Source organism: Balaenoptera ricei, chromosome 11 (genome assembly GCF_028023285.1).
Source record: "Balaenoptera ricei isolate mBalRic1 chromosome 11, mBalRic1.hap2, whole genome shotgun sequence".
Classification (NCBI taxonomy): Eukaryota; Metazoa; Chordata; class Mammalia; order Artiodactyla; family Balaenopteridae; genus Balaenoptera; species Balaenoptera ricei.
Window position 1 is genome coordinate 41,640,434 of NC_082649.1, and position 17,822 is coordinate 41,658,255.

A 17,822-nucleotide genomic window follows, 5' to 3' on the forward strand; every position below is an offset into this window, starting at 1 on the left:
TTCAGGTAATTCTCAGTCTCTTCAATTTCTTCTCTGATAATGCTTTCCTTAACTCCTTGTAAGGTCCATGCTTCAGAATGCTGTCTACTGTCTTCTTTATTTACACACTCTCTGTAGGCAATGTGAACCACCCCATTGGCATGGAGATCTATTAGTCACAGCAGGCCAGGGACAGTGCTATATGAGTATAGTAAGACCCATGATAAACAATCTGCCCAGTTCTTCTAAGACCACATACCTTGCAGAGTAGTATTTTCTTTTTCTCCTAGCCGGTTTCCTTGTACCTGAACTGCTGCCAGTGATTCTGCAGGTAAATAGTTCTTGAGTGGTAACAACTTTATGAAAGTATTCTACCCAGCACCTAATGACACAAAGCTCCTCTGTCTTGATTGGTTATCCATGTGAGGAGTTTCCAATCCTGGGGAGGCCAGAAAGTTATCTCTATTCTTCATGAATATTTTTGACTGAGTTGTGTGTGGGCAAGCCCCATTCTGAAGAGGTGGAGGATTTTTCTGTCTCGCTTGTTTTCTTCCAGAATGGGTTCTATTTGGATTCCCTGGGTGGTGGCTTTGTTAGTGACGGTAAACAGGCTGGATTCCTCCATGACTCAAGGCAGAGATTCTCCAGGTAAGGACACAGTGATTTCTTTCAGGTGTACATGCAAAAACTGGCGTGGAGGAGGAAGGCCTTTCCCTACAGGTCCAGGCTCCAGTCCAGACCGGAAGTGGCTTCTGGGTTCAAAGAGAGTCTTCTTCCCTTTGACAGGAAATTATTCCTTCCCTCTTTACCACATGCAATGGACCAGCAGGAAGAGGGTCTTCCTGTCCCAGAGCCACGGATTCAAGGAGTCTAGAGGCAGGAAAAAGGGAAACATTGCTTGCTTAGGGTCCTTATGGTGTTAATGTCAGTCTGGAGAACTGTAAAAAATTGAGGCAGTCTGAGAATAGCTGCTATCCTTCAGCCAGGAGTTTGATGATTGTGACTGTTTCTGTATGTATCCAGTTGGGGTATATGTGAACAAAAGAACTTGGAAACGAAGGTTGCTTCATTTGACATTTTTAAGCCCCTAAAATACGGTCAGACTGTATGAAGCGATCTTGAGAAATGAGAGAAATTGAATGTATTAGCCCTGTCCTTGTGTTACCAGGTACATGTATTTACTGCTGTTATTTTTCTAGCTGAGGAGTTAAGCTATGCAAACATGAAGTGGTATTACATTCTGAAAACATATTTATCAGAAGAAAACAGGATATAATGTGCTAAAAACTAGAACCCCTTTGAACGTCAAAGTCTCATTAAACACAAAAGAGGAACAAACCTAGGGGTGTGGGGTGTGGGTGTGAGGAGATCAGTATTCTTGGAGAACAGAAACCTCTCCGAGCTTATAATATCCGTTGAACAACAACAACACATACGCAATCAGTAAGATCTAAACTGTGACACAGATCTGACTGAAAACTAACTTTAAAAAATTTTTTATTTAGAATGTAAGACAGAATAGAGATTTGGAGATTAGAGCCTTGTTTGAAATTAGCTGAGTTCGAGATGAGTCTGGCTGACCCAGGAAGGATGCTGCTGTCCTGACACTCAGTCCAATAGTTCCTCTGAACGTAGAAATGAAGGAAAATCTACACTCGAGATCAGTAACAATTACCCTTCAAGTCTCAACTGAAATGCCATTTCTTCAGGGAGCTCTTTCCTGATCAACTTACATTATTAACCCATTTGAATGTCCTTTTTTTTTTTTTTTTTTAATTAATTAATTAATTTATTTATTTTTGGCTGTGTTGGGTCTTCGTTTCTGTGTGAGGGCTTTCTCCAGTTGCGGCAATCGGGGGCCACTCTTCATCGCGGTGCGCGGGCCTCTCACTGTCGCGGCCTCTCTTGTTGCGGAGCACAGGCTCCAGACGCGCAGGCTCAGTAGTTGTGGCTCACGGGCTTAGTTGCTCCGCGGCATGTGGGATCTTCCCAGACCAGGGCTCGAACCCGTGTCCCCTGCATTGGCAGGCAGATTCTCAACCACTGCGCCACCAGGGAAGCCCCTGAATGTCCTTTTATATTGTTCTCAAATGCACAGAATGGAGTTAATCTTCCCCAGTGACTTCACAGCACCTTGTAATCACTGATCAGAACAAGGACGCTCTCCTCTCTTCCCTTGTCTCCATTCTCACTCCCTCCCTTCCATTCTAATGTGCCTGGTATGTCTTTAAGTATGAGGGTGGCTTTTAAGAAGATGTAGCATTGTTTTCCTGTGTGTATTTAAAAAAATTGTTTTTTTTGGAGAGTAATTGCTTTACAATATTGTGATAGTTTCTGCTGTACAACGAAATGAGTCAGCTATATGTATACATATATCCCCTTCCTCTTAGACCTCCCTCCCAACCCCCATCCCACCCATCTAGGTCATCACAGAGCACTGAGCTGAGCTTCTTGTGCGTTATAGCATGTTCCCACTAGCTATCTATTTTACACATGGTTTTGTATATATGTCATTCCTAATCTCCCAATTCGTCCCACCCTCTCCTTCACCCCTGTTTCCACATGTCCATTCTCTATGTCTGCATCTCTACCCTTACCCTGCAAATAGGTTCATCTGAACCATTTTTCTAGATTCCACGTATATGTGTTAATATACGGTATTTGTTTTTCTCTTTCTGGCTTACTTCACTCTGTATGACAAACTCTAGGTCCATCTACATCTCTGCAAATGATCCAATTTCCTTCCTTTTTATGGCTGAGTAATATTCCATTGTATATACGTACCACATCTTCTTTATCCATTCATCTGTCAATGGACACTTAGGTTGTTTCCATGTCCTGGCTATTGTAAATAGTGCTGCAATGAACATTGGGGTACATGTGTCCTTTTGAATTATGGTTTTCTCAGGGTATATGCCCAGTAGTGGGATTGCTGGGTCATATGGTAGTTCTATTTTTAGTTTTTTAAGGAACCTCCATCCTGTTCTCCATAGAGGCTGTATCAATTTACATTCTCACCAACAGTGCAAGGAGGTTCCTTTTCTCCACACCCTCTTCAGCATTTATTGTTTGTAGATTTTTTGATGATGGCCATTCTGACAGGTGTGAGGTGATAGCTCATTGTAGTTTTGATTTGCATTTCTCTAATAATTAGTGATGTTGAGCAGCTTTTCATGTGCTTCTTGGCCATCTGTATGTCTACTTTGGTGAAATGTCTACTTTGGTGAAATGTCTACTTTGGTGAAATGTCTATTTAGGTCTTCTGCCCATTTTTTGGGTTGTTTGTTTTTTTGATATTGAGCTGAATGAGCTGTTTGTGTTATTTGGAGATTAATTCTTTGTCTGTTGCTTTGTTTGCAAATATTTTCTCCCATTCTGAAGATTGTCTTTTCATCTTGTTTATGGTTTCCTTTGCTGTGCAAAAGCTTTTAAGTTTTATTAGGTCCCATTTGTTTATTTTTGTTTTTATTTTCCTTACTCTAGGAGGTGGGGTCAAAAAAGATCTTGCTGTGGTTTATGTCAAAGAGTGTTTTTCCTATGTTTTCCTCTAAGTTTTCTAGTGTCCAGTCTTACATTTAGGTCTTTAATGCATTTGGAGTGTATTTTTGGGTATGGTGTTAGGGAGTGTTCTAATTTCATTCTTTTACATGTAGCTGTCCTGTTTTCCCAGCACCACTTATTGAAGAGATTGTCTTTTCTCCACTGTATGTTCTTACCTCCTTTGTCATAGTTTAGGTGACCATAGGTGCGTGGGTTTATCTCTGGGCTTTCTATCCTGTACCAGTGATGTATATTTCTGTTTTTGTGCCAGTACCATACTGTCTTAATTACTGTAGCTTTGTAGTATAGTTTGAAATTGGAGAGCCTGATTCCTCCAGCTCCGTTTTTCTTTCTCAAGATTGCTTTGGATATTCAGGGTCTTTTGTGTTTCCATACAAATTATAAAATCATTTGTTCTAATTGTGTGAAAAATGCCATTGGTAATTTGATAGGGATTGCATTGAATCTGTAGATCGCTTTGAATAGTATGGTCATTTGCACAATATTGATTCTTCCCATCCAAGAACATGGTATATCTCTCCATCTGTTTGTGTCATCTTTGATTTCTTTCATCAGTGTTTTATAGTATTCTGAGTACAGGTCTTTTGCCTCCTTAGGAAGGTTTATTCCTAGGTATTTTATTCTTTTTTTTTGTGCTGGTAAATGGGATTGTTTCCTTAATTTCTCTTTCTGATTTTTCGTTGTTAGTGTATAGGAATGCAAGAGATTTCTGTGCATTAACTTTGTATCCTGCAAGTTTACCAAATTCATTGAGTAGCTCTAGTAGTTATCTGGTGGCATTTTTAGGATTTTCTATGTATAGTATCATGTCATCTGCAAACAGCAACAGTTTTACTTTTTTTTTTTTTTCCAATTTGTGTTCCTTTTATTTCTTTTTCTTCTCTGATTGCCATGGCTAGGACTTCCAAAACTATATTGAATAAGAGTGGCAAGAGTGGACATCCTTGTCTGGTTTCTGATCTTAGTGGAAAGGCTTTCAGTTTTTCACCATTGAGAATGATGTTGGCTGTGGGTTTGTCATATATGGCCTTTATTATTCAGTGGGCCAAAAAGTGCCTTTGGTTTTTTAAGTAAAAATAAAAGGCACATTTTTCATTTTCACCAAGAACTTTATTGAACAACGTATTCACCATTTTTTTACACTACCTTCTGCCAGTTTTCAGGCAACTTCATAATTCCATCTTCCCAAAACTTTTTATATTTTTGAGCAAAGAGCTGTTCCAGGTGCCTTGCATGGTCTTCCAGGGAATTGAATTTTTTTCCATTAAGAGAATATTGTAAAAACCGAAATACATGGAAATCCGAAGGCGCAATGTCTGGTCAATACACCAGATGAATCAGAACTTCCCAGTGAAGCTGTAACAGTTTCTGCCTGGTCATCAAAGAAACATGCGGTCCTGCATTATCCTGATGGAAGATTATGCGTTTTCTGTTGATAATTCTGGAAACTTTTCGTCAAGTGCTGCTTTCAGTTGGTCTAATTGGGAGCAGTGCTTGTTGGAATTAATCGTTTGGTTTTCTGGAAGGAGCTCATAATAGAGGACTCCCTTCCAATCCCACCATATACACAGCATCACCTTCTTTGGATGAAGACCAGTCTTTGGTGTGGTTGCTGGAGGTTCATTTCCCTTGCCCCACGATCTCTTCCATTCCACATTATTGTATAGTAACCACTTTTCTTCGCCAATCACAATTTGTTTTAAAAACGGAACGTTTTCATTATGTTTCAGTAGAGAATCACATAAGGAAATATGGTCAAGAACGTTTTTTTCGCTTAACTTATGTAGAACCCAAACATCAAAGCCATTAACATAACCAAGCTGGTGCAAATGATTTTCAATGCTTGATTTGGATATTTTGAGTATGTCAGCTGTCTTCTGTGTGGTATAACACTGACTGTTCTCAATTACTGTTTTAATTTGATCGCTATCAACTTCAACTGGTCTACCCGACAGTGGAGCATTGTCCAGTGAGAAATCTCCAGTATGAAACTTCGTGAACCACTTTTGACACGTTTGATCAGTCACAGCACCTTCTCCATACATTGCACAAATCTTTTTGTGCGTTTCAGTTGCATTTTTACCTTTCTTGAAATAGTAAAGCCTAATATGTTGAAAATGTTGCTTTTTTCTTCCATCTTCAATATTAAAATGGCTACACAAATATTCACCAATTTTGATAATTTTTTAAAAATGTATGCTGATATGACAGCTGTCGTATACAATCTAACAAAATTGTTTTGAATGAATTTAAAGACAACTAAGTTCTACTAGAGCCATCTTACAGAAAAAACCACACAAACCTTTTGGCCCACCCAATATGTTGAGGTAGGTTCCCTCTATGCCCATTTTCTGGAGAGTTTTTTTTTTTAATCATAAATGTGTGTTGAATTTTGTCAAAAGATTTTTCTGCATCTATTGATATGATCATATGGTTTATTTATTTATTTATTTGCTTGTTTGTTTATTTTTGGTTGCATTGGGTCTTTGTTGCTGTGTGCAGGCTTTCTCTAGTTGTGGCGAGTGGGGGCTACTCTTCATTGTGGTGTGCGGGCTTCTCATTGTGGTGGCTTCTCGTTGTGGAGCACAGGCTCTAGGCTCACAGGTTTCAGTAGTTGTGGCACGCAGGCTCAGTAGTTGTGGCTCACAGGCTTAGTTACTCCGCGGCATGTGGGATCTTCCTGGACCAGGGCTCGAACCCATGTCCCCTTCATCGGCAGGAGGATTCTTAAACACTGAGCCACCAGGGAAGCCCGATTATATGGTTTTTATTCCTTAATTTGTTAATATGGTGTATCACATTTATTGATTTGCATATATTGAAGAATCCTTGCATTCCTGGGACAAATCCCACTTGACCATGGTGTATGATCCCTTTAATGTGTTGTTGGATTCTGTTCGCTAGTATTTTGTTGAGGATTTTTGTGACTATGTTCATCAGAGATATTGGTCTGTAATTTTCTTTTTTTGTGTGTGATACCTTTGTCTGGTTTTGGTATCAGGGTGATGGTGGCCTCATAGATCGAATTTGGGAGTGTTCCTCTCTCTGAAATCTTTTGGAAGAGTTTGAGAAGTATAGGTGTCAGCTCTTCTCTAAATGTTTGATAGAATTCGCCTGTGAAGCCAACTCGTCCTGGACTTTTGTTTGTTGGAAGACTTTTAATCACAGTTTATTTTCATTACTTGTGATAGGTCTATTTATATTTTCTAATTCTTCCTGGTTCAGTCTTAGAAAATTGTACCTTTCTAAGAATTTGTCCATTTCTTCCAGGTTTTCCATTTTATTGGCATATAGTTGTTTGTAGTAGTCTCTTATAATCCTTTGTATTTCTGTGGTGTCAGTTGTAATTCTCCTTTTTCATTTCTAATTTTATTGATTTGCATCCTCTCCTTTTTTTTTCTTGATGAGTCTGGTTAAAGGTTTATCAATTTTGTTTATCTTCTCAAAGAACCAACTTTTAGTTTTATTGACATTACTATTGTTTTCTTCGTTTCTATTTCATTTATTTCTGCTCTGATCTTTATGATTTCTTTCCTTCTACTGACGTTGGGTTTTCTTTGTTCTTCTGTCTCTAGTTGCTTTAGGTGTAAGGTTAGATTTTTCATTTGAGGTTTTTCTTGTTTCTTGAGGTGAGATTGAATTGCTATAAACTTTCCTCTTAGAAAGTCTTTTGCTGCGTCCCATAGGTTTTGGGTCGTCGTGTTTTTGTTGTCATTTATTTCTATGTATTTTTAAATTTCCTCTGTGATCTCTGCAGTGATCTCTTGGTTATTTAGTAGTGCACTATTTAGTCTCCATGTATTTGTGTTTTTTACAGTTTTTTTCCTGTAATTGATTTCTAATCTCATAGCATTGTGGTCGGAAAAGATGCTTGATACAATTTCAATTTTCTTAAATTTTTGAGGCTTGACTTGTGACCCAAGATGTGATCTACCCTGGAGAATGTTCCATGTGAACCTGAGAAGAAAGTGTATTCTGCCACTTTAGGTGGAATGTCCTATAAGTATCAATCAAATCTATCTGGTCTATTGTGTCATTTAAAGCTTGTATTTCCTTATTTATTTTCTGTCTGGATGATCTGTCCATTGGTGTAAGTGGGGTGTTAAAGTCCCCCACTATTACTGTGTTACTGTTGACTTCCTCTTTTATGGCTGTTAGCATTTGCCTTAAGTATTGAGGTGCTCCTATGTTGGGAGGATATTTAAATCATATTTATTTTATTTAAATCATAAATATTTATAATTGTTATATCTTCTTCTTAGATTGATCCCTTGGTCATTATGTAGTGTCCTTTATTATCTCTTGTAACAGTCTTTATTTTAAAGTCTATTTTATCTGATATGAGTATTGCTACTCCAGCTTTCTTTTGATTTCCATTTGCGTGTGATATCCTTTTCCATCCCCTCACTTTCAGTCTGCATGTGTCCCTAGATCTGAAGTGGGTCTCTTGTAGACAGCACATATATGGGTCTTGTTTTAGTATCCATTCAGTCAGTCTGAGTCTTTTGGTTAGGGCATTTAATCCATTAACATTCAAGGTAATTATCGATATGTATGTTCCTACTGCAATTCTCTTAATTGTCTTGGGCTTGTTTTTTTTTTTTATTTTATTTATTTATTTATTTTCTTATGGCTGTGTTGGGTCTTTGTTTCTGTGTGAGGGCTTTCTCCAGTTGCGGCAAGTGAGGGCCATTCTTCATCGCGGTGCACGGGCCTCTCACTATTGCGGCCACTCTTGTTGCGGAGCACAGGATCCAGACGCGCAGGCTCAGTAATTGTGGCTCACGGGCCTAGTTGCCCTGTGGCATGTGGGATCTTCCCGGACCAGGGCTCGAACCCATGTTCCCTGCATTGGCAGGCAGATTCTCAACCGCTGCGCCACCAGGGAAGCCCCTTGGGCTTGTTTTTGTGGGTCTTTTTCTTCTCTCGTGCTTCCCACTTAGAGAAGTTCTTTTAGCATTTGTTGTAAAGCTGGTTTGTTGGTGCTGAATTCTCTTAGCTTTTGCTTGTCTGAAAAGCTTTTGACTTCTCCATCGAATCTGAATGAGATCCTTGCTGGGTAGAATGATCTTGGTTGTAGGTTTTTCTCTTTCATCACATTAAATATATCCTGCCACTCCATTCTGGCCTGCAGAGTTTCTCCTGAAAAATCAGCTGATAACCTTATGGAGATTCCCTTGTATGTTATTTTTTGCTTTTCCCTTGCTGCTTAAAAAATTTTTCTTTTTATTTAATTTTTGTTAGTTTGATTAATATGTGTCTTGGTGTGTTTCTCCTAGGGTTTATCCTGTATGGGACTCTCTGTGCTTTCTGGACTTGGGTGGCTATTTCCTTTCCCATGTTAGGGAAGTTTTTGACTATAATCTCTTCTAATATTTTCTCAGACCCTTTCTTTTTCTCTTCTTCTTCTGAGACCTTTAGAATTCGAATGTTGGTGTATTTAATGTTGTCTCAGAGGTCTCTGAGACTGTCTTCAATTCTCTTCATTCTTTTTTCTTTAGTATGCTCCTTGGCAGTTATTTCCACCATTCTATCTTCAAGCTCACTTATTTGTTCTTCTGCTTCAGTTTTTCTGTTATTGATTCCTTCTATTGTATTTTTCATTTCAGTTACTGTGTTGTTCATCTTTGTTTATTCTTTAGTTCTTCTGGGTCTTTGTTAAACATTTCTTGTATTTTCTCGATCCATGCCTGAGTTCTATTTCCAAGATTCTGAATCATCTTTACTATCATTACTCTGAATTCTTTTTCAGGTACGTTGACTATTTCCTGTTCATTTAGTTGATCTTGTAGGTTTTTATCTTGCTCCTTCATCTGTAACATATTTTTTTATTGTCTCATTTTTTTTTGTTTTTTTGGTTGGGTGGGACTGTGTTCCTGTCTTATTGGTGGTTTGGCCTGAGGCTTCCAGCCCTGGAGTTTGTAGGCTGTTGGGTAGAGCCGGGTCTTGGTGCTGAGATGAGGACCTCGGGGAGACCTCACTCTGATTAATATTCCCTGGGGTCTGAGGCTGTTAGTCCAGCAATTTGGACTCAGTGCTCCCACCATAGGAGCTGACCCCTGACCCCTGGCCTGGGAACCAAGATCCTGCAAGCTGCACAGGGTGGCAAAAAAATAAAAAAGGGCAGAAAGTAACAAAGAGTAAAAAATAATATAAGATTAGAAAACTAACAGATATGTTAGAAAAAATAAAATATAAATGAAACAACAACCAGAAGGTAAAACAGAATCACAATAGCAAAAATATAGGGAAAAAAAGGCCGGTAAAGGCCTTGGCTATGGGGGGTGGGGCTTAGGCATGGGCAGCTTTTAGGTGGGGGCAGGACCTACGCTTAAGCCCTTGGGGTGGGGGGTGGGAATTAGGCTCAGCGCCACTGGAGGGGCCCTGATGTGCCTCTGGCCTCAGAGTAGGTATGATCAGGCCTGAGACCTTAGCAAGGTCCCCGTTCACCTCTACTCTTCTTCCCCCACTCCCTCTCTCCCACACCCTTAGGACCCACGTGGCAGCAGGGGTCCCCGGATGGTGGAGGACTCAGGGCCCGAGTAGGCAGGGGAAATGCTATCCACGTTCCCCCGAGTCCTCTGAAACTCCTAGGGTCCCTCCGGGCACGGGAACCCCTCCCCTCCCCCAGCCACCCCTCAGGGGCACTGGTTCCCTCCGACCTCCACTTCTCTTTCCCCCTTGCTCCCCCCCATGTCCTCCCCAGTCACTCGGGGGTTTCTCCCATCCCCTTGGGTGTCAAGGTCCCCCACCAGCCTCTGGTGGGTGCCCTAGTTGCAGGAAGACACGAACTCCGCGTCCTCCTAGTCCGCCATCTTGACTCTGCTCCCTCCTGTGTGTATTTTTATTTTTTACTTTTTATTTATTTTTATTTTTAAAAAAATTTTTTATAAATAGGTACCAGTGTTTTGAGGTGCACATTTATTAAATCAGAAAGACTCTGTTCATGTATTCTTTATGTATTTATTTTTAAAATTTACTTATTTTTGGCTGCGTTGGGTCTTCATTGCTGTGCGCAGGGGCTATTCTTCGCTGTGGCGTGTGGGCCTCTCATTGGGGTGGCCTCTCCTGTTGTGGAGCATGGGCTCTAGGCACGTGTGCCCCAGCAGTTGTGGTGCACAGGCCTAGCCACTCCCTGGCATGTGGGATCCCCCCAGAGCAGGGCCCGAACCCGTGTCCCCCACATTGGCAGGTGGACTTTCAACCACTGCGCCACCAGGGAAGCCCCTGTGTGTATTTTTAAATTTTAATAAATGTCATCATGCGATGAATCACATTCTGTTTCTTTTCTTACCTAACACAATGCTTTTGAGCTCTACCTCGGTGTTTGTGTTTGTGAATCCAAACCTGTCTTTACTGATAGGGAAGCAGGTCAGGGAAGGGAAGTGTCTGTTTCTATGTAAAATAACTAGATATAGAACTAGAACTTAAGTGAACTGAGACCAATCCAGGTCCGTTTACCAGTTTGTCTCTTAAAATTGTCTAGATCTTCAAATCTAAGACAACTATCACCACCTTAGTTTGTTTGGGTTGCTATGACAAATGCCACAGATTGCATTGCTTATAAACAACAGACATTTATTTCTCAAAGTTCTGGAGGCTGGGAAGTCCGAGATCAAGGCTGCAGCATGGTTGTGTTCTGGGAAAGGCTCTCTTTCTGGTTCAGAGCTGGCACCTTCTCTCTGTGTCATCACATGGTGGAAGGGGCTAGGGAGCTCTTTGGAGCCTCTTTTCTAGGGACACTAATCCCTTTCATCAGGAATCCATGCTCCTGACCTAAGTACCTCCCCCAACACCGCCGACTAATACCATTACCCTTGGGGGTTGGGATTTCAACATGTGAATGGAGGCAACACAAACGTCCAGACCACAATACACAATCATACTTTTTCTTACCTATGAAGATTGATTAAATAGCTTTGGGAAATTAAATTGTTTTGGAGAACATGCCAATTAGAAAAGAGTTACATTGTATGAAAGTTAGTATAGATTTCAAACTAATCACTATCGATACTAATAAGGTACTTTGAAAGTGGAAAATCATAATGGAGAATGGATTTGCATTTTTATTTATTTATTTAAAGTTTATTTTTTAAAAAATTATTTATTTATTTATGTTTGGCTGCGTTGGGTCTTCGTTGCTGCACGCCGGCTTTTTCTAGTTGCAGCGTGCGGGCTTCTCATTATGGTGGCTTCTCCTGTGGTGGAGCACGGGCTCTAGGCTTGCGGGCTTCAGTAGCTGTAGCACACAGGCTCAGTAGTTGTGGCTCACGAGCTCTAGAGTGCAGGCTCAGTAGTTGTGGTGCACGGGCTTAGTTGCTCCGTGGCATGTGGGATCTTCCTGGAACAGGGCTCAAACCCATGTCCCCTGCATTGGCAGAGAGATTCTTAACCACTGTGCCACCAGGGAAGTCCCTAAAATTTATTTTTTATTGAAGTATGGTTGAATCACAATGTTGTGTTCATTACCGCTGTACAGCAAAGTGACTCAGTTATACATTCTTTTTCATATTCTTTTCCATTATGGTTTATCACAGGATATTGAAGGATTTGGATTTTTTAATGCATTCTTCAGTGGAAGTGTTTAATATAAAAGCCTCCAGAGAAGGTTTAAGTTAGCCCTATATTCACCATGTTATTACAACTGCTAGAACTGTGCATACAGGGCCAATGATGATGATGATGATAATAAAAGGCATCTTCAAGTCATGAATTAATATTATTTTACCCAACATAGATAGAGGTAATGAGGTCATTACCTTACTAGAGCCAACAGAGGGGATGAGGTCTCTGAGTAATTGTGCAAAGGAAAATGTCCAGAAGAAAATTCATTAAAAAAAAAATTTGTTTTTGGCTGCGCCACCTGGAATCTTAGTTCCCCAACCAGGGATTGAACCTACACCCCCTGCAGTGGAAGCACAGAGTCTTAACCACTGGACCACCAGGGAAGTCCCCAGAAGAAAATTCTTGAGAAAACGCATAGTGAGTGGAAAGTAGAAGGGGAGATTATTTCACACCTACTATGAACCTAATCTGAATTTCTTTACCCCACCTCCATCCTCCTTTCACTTTACTCCAGAAGGAACATATAGAATTAGCCTACTAAGGGCAAGAATACTATTGAACTATTCCATACAGGGCTGGGAATTCTTGGGCTTCTGAAAGCTTGGCTTGGAGAAACTTAGCACAGTGTCTGGCAAAACGCAAACAGTCTATAAATATTGGTCAAAGGAATGAATATTTGTTGAATGAAAGTTTATGTCTCTGGACTCATTCTGACTTTCTTCTTTGGGTTACATGTCTCCTGTTTGGCTGGCCTGGTAAGCTGGACCTCAGGCTTCTTTCAAAGAAGAATGGGTGTCTCTTTGCTAAGAGGAACCAGGGTGGGGCCCAGGGGAGCAGAGGCTACTTTGGCCGATTTACTGAGGTCAAAGGCCTCCTCTCCAATCAATGTGGTCTGGCATAATAAACCAGGTATGGGTTTCCTAATTGGGGCTGGTTCATAGTCTTTTTTTTGGTTTTCTAGAAGATTTTGTGATTCAGGCAAAGGCTGACTGTTACTTCACCAATGGGACAGAAAATGTGCAGTTTGTGGTCAGATTCATCTTTAACCTGGAGGAGTATGCACGTTTTGACAGCAACTTGGGGATGTTTGTGGCCTTGACGGAGCTGGGCCAGCCTGACGCTGAGCTGTGGAACAATCGGCCCGATATACTGGCAAGGAGTAGAGCCTCTGTGGATGCGCTCTGCAGACACAACTACAAGCTGGGTGCACCCTTCACTGTGGGGAGAAAAGGTGAGGTGTAAGGTGGGGACTGCAGGGGTTCAGGAATCTCCCCCGTGTAAGCCTGGCCGTGGCTCTTCCTTGTACTGGGCAGTTTCCTGCTTCAGGATAGATGGGTCAGGAACAGGGGAGTCTGTATATATTCTGTCCTCAGTTGTGACTCACTCACTATCCTCAGGGGTCAGTTCACGGTGGTCTTGTGTCCCAGACCCCCAGTTCTCAGGGACTTTAAGGGCTAGTGTCTTCCCAAATAAAAGGGGCAATTGTGGGCATGTGATAAAGCCTAAATCCTCCTTGCGACACTAACATATCCAGTGTTTGAGTCTTTGGGGGTGAGATTTTCCCACATTTCCAGTTTCTACTTGGGTGATTTGGGAAAGAGATTTGGAGCTGAGATAACCTTTAATGAAACTCCTGTGTTGGCTTTGTGGATTTCCTTCACCATGTCTCATTTCTTCTCTCCCCCGCTAGTGCAACCAGAGGTGACAGTGTATCCAGAGAGGATCCCAGCCTTGCAGCACCGCAATCTGCTGCTTTGCTTTGTGACAGGTTTCTACCCAGGGGACATCAAGATCACGTGGTTCCGGAATGGGCAGGAACAGAGAGAGGGGGTCATGTCCACTGGCCTCATTAGGAATGGAGACTGGACCTTTCAGACAATGGTGATGCTAGCAATGACACCTGAACTTGGAGAGGTCTACACCTGCCTTGTTGATCATCCCAGCCTGCTGAGCCCTGTTTCTGTGGAGTGGAGTGAGAATCAGCTTATACTTTCTGGACGAAACTCGGCCAACCTGACTCAAGACCTGTGTTACCTCTGTGTTCATCTTGGCTACAATACTAGTTCTTCTTCCCTCTGATCTGAGGGAGTCATAGAAATTGGGGTCTTTGGGTTGGGGTGGGAAAAAACATGGCAGATAGCTATCCTTGGATCTTCCAAGAAATATGGAGGTGTAATCACTTTGTCACTTACTTCCAACTTTGGGAACTACTGTCCTCTAATGCTTTGGTCTTGGCATTTAGGGGGGCATTATTATTGGCTATAAGAATCATTAACAGAAACTCCATGAGTACAAACCTTGGCTTCAAAGATGTAGTCCTTCCCTAGATAGCATTGGATTGGTGTCCAGCACAGGTTCTGGGATTTCAGGAAGGTACACCAAATATTGGGAGATTTTGGCTCACTTTAATACATGTTTTCCATAGGAGCTCAGTCTGAATATTCTTGGAGAAAGATGCTGAGTGGAATTGCAGCCTTCCTGGTTGGGCTAGTCTTCCTTCTGGTGGGGATCGTCATCCACACCAGGGCTCGGAAAGGTAATGAGCTCTGAGGAGTAGCCCTGCCACCTGCCCCCTGGTTTTCCCCACTTTCCACTTTTCCTAACGTCTAAGATGCAAGGCAGGGAGGGCTGATCATACCTCTCAGGGATCACTGGGATAGTTTTTCCTGAAGCCAGAAACATTCCAGGGGGTAATCGGAGATGGAGTTCTGATACTCTGGGTCATCCCCCATCGCTCAGGGTAATCACAACACTTGGTTCTAACTGGGGCATCCTATTTCTTCCTTTTTTATTGTAGGACGTGTGGAGACTCTGTTGTCTGGTGCTGAGGTAATGTCTCCTTCCTTAGCTTTTGGTGCCAGATCATTCACCCATCCTTTGGCGGAGGGAGGGTCACGGGGATAAGATGTAAGTGACTCTGGCTGGGTGCGCTGCCTGCTGAGTCCCTGTGCTGGAGGGTGGGGGACTCACGGGACTTTATCACTGTCCCTGCAGGTCCCAAGAGCAGTTCTTCGTCCATAACCACATTAAGGTCCTAATAGAAGCTTCTCCCCCTGGAGCCTGAAGAGGGATCGAGTGGCCCTGGATTAAGTGAAGGACATTCATGAGGTCAATGTTTTGGATGACTCGTTTCCATGCGACCTTGGAGGAGTCCTGAACTGATTCTAGAGTCTTGTGTTCTGAGATCACGCATCGCTCATCCTTGTGCCCTTCTTCCTCCTCCTTGTCTATACTAGTCCCCATTTCCAAGGACAGTGTCCAGAAATTCCCCTAAGACCTAGCTCCTTCCAATCCCAAACTTTACTTTTCTGTGGTCCAACCCTAACCCTCTAAGTCGTGATCTCCATCTTTCTCTCTTCCAAAGGCAGCCCCACAGTCTTCAGAAGACAAACGTTCAGATAGTCACTGCTCCCTTTTCATTGTTTTTTAAAAGACTTTTTCCTTTAAAATAAAACTGAGATAGAGATAACCACATAAAATGTATAATTCAATACATGACTTAAGGCAAAACCCCTGTAATCAATGCTCAGTTCAAGAAATAGAACTTTTCCAGCCGCTGCATAAGTCTCCCTGCTGCAGGCCAATCAAAGCCCACTCCCTCCTCTCAAAAGTAGTCATATCCTTGCAAACTATTTGGGCATTGAATTTCCTTTGAGGGATGATTTTATTACACTTACAATTTTAAAAAAATCATCTGTAGGACTATACAGATTGTCTAATTTCGGGGTCAGCTTTGGTAAATTTTGTGGGGTAGATTAATTAGGGTACAAAGTATTTGTCATTCATCTCATGGAGATGTAGCTGGCCCTGGACTTAGACCATTCTGAGAGTACGTCTAAAGAAGGCTTACAGCTTTTACTTTCCTATTGGAAGTTGTGAGCCATCAGGTAAGAAGTTTGCCTTCAATGCTGATGGGACCACATAGGCCACGTTAAAGGCACTGGAATTGCTGAGGGAGAGAGTGTCTCCGTGTCCCAGTTGAGCCTCCAGAGGACCCCAGCCCCAGCTACCATCTGACTGCAACCACATGAGAGACCCTCTGTGAAAACCACCTTCTAAGGTCAATCAACTCCCAGAACTGTGAAAAATCATTAAATGGCTGTAGTTTTAAGCCACTAAGTTTGAGTATAATTTGTTATACAGAAATAGATCATGAAATGTTGTTTTTGGGTGTAATTTGTTATACAGAAATAGATCATGAAATGTTGTTTTTCAAAGAATTTTATCAAAACAACAAATCAACCGGCACAAAATTCTTTATATCCTGTTAGTATCTTTTAATGTTTGTAGAATCTGTAGGAATGGCATCTTTTTGTTACAGATGTTAGTAATTTGTAATTTGGATTTTTCTTCCTTAACAGTCTTGCAGGTGGTTTATCAAAAAAAAAAAAAAAGAAGAAAAAAAGAAATCTCTAGCTTTGTGATTTTCTTTATTATACATCTATTGTCCATTCTATTTCCTCTCTTACCTTCATTATTTCATTTGAATATATATGGAAGGGTTTAATTCTGGGCTCTCTTTTCTGTTCCACTGGTCTATGTGTCCATTTTAATGCCAGTACTATACTGTTTTTATTACTATAGTTTGAAACCAGGAAGTGCGAAACCTCTGGTTTTGTTCTTCCTTCTCAGGGTTGCTTTGGGTATTCTGGGTCTTTTGTAGTTTATGATTTTTTTGCTATACAGGTTGCTAGTCCTACCTCGTTCACTTAAAACTTGGTATATTAGTCCTTTGCATGGCTATATCACAATTCATCCATTCTCTCTCTTAAAATTAAGACTGTTTCTTTTCTCTTCAATTACTTTTTTTATATGTCATCTGGGGCACATGTATGAGAATTTATTTAGAATGTTTTTATCTAGGATGGAAGTCTGGGATTATCCAACTACCCAAAGGGATATATACCAATATTTAACATATTTTATAATTTTTTGATGTACAGAATTTTCATAATCAAGACAAAGTTGTCAGTTTTTCTTTTTGAATTTGGAAATAATTTTGTTATTCCTAACCTGGTGCAACAAACATTCAATTACAAGTCTCTTTAAGCTCATGTAGGATTGTTTCTTTTAGATAGATATTGTCTTAGCCCATTCAGGCTACTACAACCAAATACCATAAACTGAGTAGCTTATAAACAGCAGAAATTTATATCTCACTGTTCTGGAGGTGGAAAGTCTGAGATCAGGATACCAGCAAGGTCGGGTTCTGGTGAAAACCCTCTTCTGGGTTTGCAGACTGTCAATATCTCACTGTGGCCTCACATGGTGGAAAGGAAGACCCTGGTCTCTTTGGCCCTTTATAAGGGCACTAATCCCATTCATAAGGGGTCCACCTTCAGGATTTAATCACCCCCCAAATCTCTACGTCTTAATACCATCACATTAGGGACTAGGTTTCAGCAGATACATTTTGTAGAGGCACAAACATTCGGAACATTACAGATATATGGGTGTGGATTTTATTGTTGTTGTCAATCATGTAACATTTGCACTTTAATTTTTTAATAGATACCACCAAACTCCCACTCATTCATCACGCTACTAATAATATATGAGAGAATCCATTCCCACAGACTCTTGTAAATCCTTTATTTAAAAAAACCAGACTATTATATTTGCCAATTTGGGGGAGAAATATTTCATCACATTGCTGTTAGAATTTGTATTTTTTTCTGATTATTGGTGTGTTTGAGTAAATATTTTATGTTTATTGG

At 41.0% G+C, this 17,822-nt stretch overlaps 1 protein-coding gene across 3 annotated transcripts; it reads left to right on the plus strand.

Moving 5' to 3' along the window:
- Positions 1–485: 485 nt before the first annotated feature.
- On the plus strand, positions 486–16,405 carry LOC132374796 (HLA class II histocompatibility antigen, DO beta chain). 3 transcript variants are annotated; one of them, XM_059938976.1, is made up of 6 exons: positions 486–627; positions 13,067–13,336; positions 13,796–14,077; positions 14,531–14,641; positions 14,903–14,934; positions 15,100–16,405. In XM_059938976.1, exons 1-6 carry the CDS (start codon positions 537–539, stop codon positions 15,124–15,126), a joined length of 813 nt encoding a protein of 270 aa, XP_059794959.1. In that variant the 5' UTR covers positions 486–536; the 3' UTR covers positions 15,127–16,405. The 3 variants fall into 3 exon arrangements, with proteins under 3 accessions (XP_059794959.1, XP_059794958.1, XP_059794960.1); XM_059938975.1 differs by lacking the exon at positions 15,100–16,405 and having other exon boundaries at positions 14,903–15,022; XM_059938977.1 differs by lacking the exon at positions 15,100–16,405 and having other exon boundaries at positions 13,874–14,077; positions 14,903–15,022.
- The last annotated feature ends 1,417 nt before the right edge of the window (positions 16,406–17,822 follow it).